The 3,698-nt window shown below is 71.6% G+C and overlaps 1 protein-coding gene across 1 annotated transcript in view; it reads right to left on the bottom strand.

Annotated features, from left to right (window-relative positions):
* Positions 1-783: 783 nt before the first annotated feature.
* Positions 784-3,698, bottom strand: part of ZNF683 (zinc finger protein 683) — an 8,830-nt gene continuing 5,915 nt past the window's right edge. The window contains exons 2-5 of the mRNA XM_019512080.1: positions 2,939-3,182; positions 1,925-2,793; positions 1,401-1,529; positions 784-1,179 (exon numbers count right to left, since the gene is read on the bottom strand). Of these exons, the coding sequence (XP_019367625.1) occupies positions 784-1,179; positions 1,401-1,529; positions 1,925-2,793; positions 2,939-3,182 (1,638 nt within the window). The remainder of the gene's footprint in view (positions 1,180-1,400; positions 1,530-1,924; positions 2,794-2,938; positions 3,183-3,698) is intronic.

Raw genomic sequence — 3,698 nt, 5'->3', positions numbered from 1 at the left:
GTCGGGAGGGCGCAGGCAGGACGTGCAAGGGGCGTCCCCGAGACAGAAGAGCTGCGGAGAGCCGGCAGTGCCGGGGCTGGCCTGGGAGCGGCTCCTCCAGCCCCGCGCTAGGAGCTGTGCACGAGCCAGCGCCGCGGCAGCTCGGGGGCGTGCAACGCACGGGCACAGGCCGCAGCGGGCCCTTCTGCCCCCCGCCACGTTGCCATCTTCCCGGGCCCGACTCCTCCACTCTGCTCCACGCCCGTCTCGCACGAGGCAAAGGCTGGGCAGGGAGCTCCCGCCAGCCCGGAGACGACCCCCCTTGAGGGGGCGCCTGCCTGCAGCCGAGACCTTGAAGCTCTTTATGGGCCAAGGCGGCGCCCTGACTTGTACCGAGGCAGCCCCCAGCTGCGGGGGCAAGGAGAGATTAAAGCTCTTTCTGTAGATTGGGGTGAATGCGCCTGCCACCCCCACCCCCCTGGGGGCACAGGGCATCAAAACCACCCTGGGCCTGGTGGCACTTGGGGGGCAGCTCCCTGAAGACCCCCACCGAGGGTGGCAGAGGAGGCTGCCGGAGCCCCCTGGCACTGAGGCTGCTTTGGAGCTGGAAAGGGTCGGGGGCATCCCCAGCTGTTTTTGGTATCTCTGTATAGGGCTGGGGCCGCGGGGCCCCTCGCAGACTAGGGCAGAGCAATAGTGCTGCCCCTGCCCCCGGCATCCATCCGCTGAGCCCTGTCCCCGGCTCTGCAGGGGGGCCGAGACCCCCCAGCCCTCCGAAGGAAGCAGCGAGGGAGTCCAGCGGGCTCAGGCCGGCTGCATGGGGGAGGCTTCCCGCTTGACGGGCAGCCCGTAGCGGGGCAGGGGCAACAGGGCTGAGCCCGAGGCCTTGTCCACGAGGAGCAGACTGTCCACCAGCCCCGCGGCCTGGCTGGCGTCGGCCCCTTCACCCTCCGGGCCAAAGTCGTGGGTCGCGCCGGGCAGCCGGGGGTGGCGGGCGCGCTGGTGCAGCACCAGGCTGAGCGGGTGCAGGCGAGGGCAGCGGTGCTGGCACTCCAGCTCGTGCAGGCGCCTGTGCAGCCGCAGGTGGACCTGCTGGGTGAAGCGGCCCGGGCACAGGGGGCACTGGTAGGGTTTCTCGCCCGAGTGCAGCCGCAGGTGTGTCTTGAGGTTGCTGGTGCTGCTGAAGCGCTTGTGGCAGACCTGGGAGGGGGAAGCAGAGAGATGTGTGTGACACGGCCGCAGCAGCGCGCCTGCTCCTTGCCGCTCGCCGAGGACCCTCACCCCTCCAGCTCTCCCCCCACCCCCCCAACCGCAGCCGGACGGTCTCGGCGCTTGCACCCGCCCCGCTGATGCGACCCCAGTGGGCTGGCGGGGGTCCCGGTCCCCAGCCCCAGGTGCGAGCAGGAGGGAGGCTCCCCTACCAGGCACTCGTGGGGCTTCTCGCCGGTGTGGACCAGCCGGTGCTTCTGCAGGTGAGCCAGCTGCGTGAAGCGCTTCTTGCAGACGGGGCACTGGAAAGGTCTCTCCCCGCTGTGCACGCGCAGGTGGACCTGCCGGGCCGGGTGGGAGGGCAGACACGGATGGACGCGGGGAGGGGAGGGGAGGGCAGAGAGGGAAGACGCTGGAGAGACGAGCCAGGAGGGTGCTCCAGGCCACCCGAACCCGCTGTCCAGGGGAACGGCCCCCACCTCTTCAGCCCCGAGCATCCCCCACCCCAGCAGGGAAGCGGGTGGCACGTGGCCGTATGGAGGAGGTCTGGGGCACTGCTAGATCGAAGACAAAGCCTAAGAGCTGCTTTTCCTCCAAGCACCCCCAAGCCCTCCACAGAGGGGGAGCCCCACTGGGTTGGGGGAAACCGAGGCACGGCCACAGGGCGGTGGCAGAGATCACCGAGCAGCTCCAGGCGGAGCCAGGAATTGAACACCGGTCTCCTAACTCCCGGTACCTTGAGGTTGGAGAGCTGCCCGAAGGTCTTGGCACAGATGTTGCACTCGTATTTGGGCCTGCTGCTCTGCTTCTTCGGGGGCAAGGCCGCGGGCGGGGGGTCCGGGGGGCGAGTCTTTGGCACGCTGAGGTTGACGGCATCCAGCTGGAGGGCGAGCCGGGAGGTAGGTCTCTGTGGCTGTGCTTTGGCGCGGGGGGCAGCGTCCGCGTCTGCGCCGGGGCGCAGGCACGGCTGGAGCCCGGAGCCCAGGGCGAGGGAGCCCGGCTCCTGGAGCTGGGGGTCGTCCTGTTTGCCGAGGGGCAGCGGTGGCACAGTCCGGTGGGCTCCGGGGTATGGGACCAAGCCTTCCCGCAGGGCCTGGCCGTACCCCTGGGAAGGCAGCCCCAAGGCGGAGGGCTGCCCTGCCCCGCTCGGTGCGGGCGGCGGTGGGAAGGGCGAGGCGTGAGGCACCAGCAGCACCCGGGGGCAGTGGGCTAGGCTGGGGCTGCAGGCGTAGAGGTACCCGGGGGGCCAGTACAGCGGGCAGGCGGGGGAGAGGCCACCGAGGTGCCGCTGCAGCTCCGGGCGCGGTGAGGTAGCGAGGCCGCAGGGGCAGGGGCCGAGGCCCGGCTGGCTCGGGACGTCCCCGTCTCTTTGGCACGCGGGCCCAGCCGCTTCTCCAGCGGCATCGTGGGACAAGCCGAGCCCCGGGGGCCAGGGCCAGACGGCACGGCTTCCCGTGCCCCTGCCCAGCCCTCGGACGTCTGCACGCTTCTCTTCCTCCTCCTCTTTTGTGGGCTTGGTGGCGAGGTCGTGGCAGGCCGGGGTGCCCGCCGATGCCAGCTGCTCCGAGCCTGGCTCCAGGCAGGGCTTGCCCACACCCTGGGGCTCTGCAGGGAAGAAGCAAGAGCCCATTACTCCGGGCGCCTGGAGCAGGAGGGCGGGTAGGGGACAGGCCCCTCCTGGCAGCTGCCCCACCGTGGAGCTCAGACACCAGGTGCCCGGGGGCAAGCCGCTCCCCCCGCCGCCCCTCACCGAGCTTGGCAGCCAGCGCCGGGTGCTGCAGGCGCTGGGCGACCTCGCGGCCGGCCCACGGGAGCAGTTCGGCGCCGGGCGCGATGGGCGCCAGCGTGTAGAAGTAGATGTCCCGGTGGTGCTGGCAGGCCGCCGGGCTCTGGGCGGTGGTGCCCGGGGCAGGGTAGACATAGCGCATCCAGTTGCGGTGGCGCAGGTCGCGGGTGCCCAGGACGTGGCGCAGCTGCCCCCCCGGGGCGTAGACCTGCAGCGGGCCAAGGGAGAGAGCAGCACGTCGTGAGGGCAGACGCCCCGGGGCTCGGCTCAGTGACCCACGGGGAGGAGAGCACGGAGCAGGGGACAGGGAGGGCCCGTGCCCCGGGGGGAACAGCCCCGGGGTCCTGGCCCCCGGCCGCGCCCAGTCCAGCACCCCTGATTCGGGGAAAGGGCCCGGGCGTCCTGGCTTCCAGCCTCCGTGCAGATGCAAAATCAGAGCTGCGGCCTCCGGGCCCCGACCTCTGCCTTCGCGCGAGCGACGACCGGCCGTGAAGGGGGCTGGGATCACTGCGGGGCCTGGGAGCATCTGCGGCAAGGGGCACCCGCTTAAACCCCGAGACCGCCAGGACCCCCCGGCCGGCCCAGCTCCCCCTGCCAGCTCTCCGGCAGGTGAGGGGAGCTCCTGGCTCCCGCAGGGAGAGGAAAGCCGAGGGGGTGATGCAGCAGGAAAATCCCAGCCTGGGGATGCCCCTGCCCCTCTCTGCCTCCCTCCCTCCCCCCCCGC

The sequence above is a fragment of the Gavialis gangeticus genome, unplaced genomic scaffold (genome assembly GCF_001723915.1).
Source record: "Gavialis gangeticus isolate Ggan-Ray unplaced genomic scaffold, GavGan_comp1, whole genome shotgun sequence".
NCBI lineage: Eukaryota > Metazoa > Chordata > Crocodylia > Gavialidae > Gavialis > Gavialis gangeticus.
Note: the sequence above shows the minus strand (reverse complement) of the source record. Positions and strands in the feature narration are given on the sequence as shown.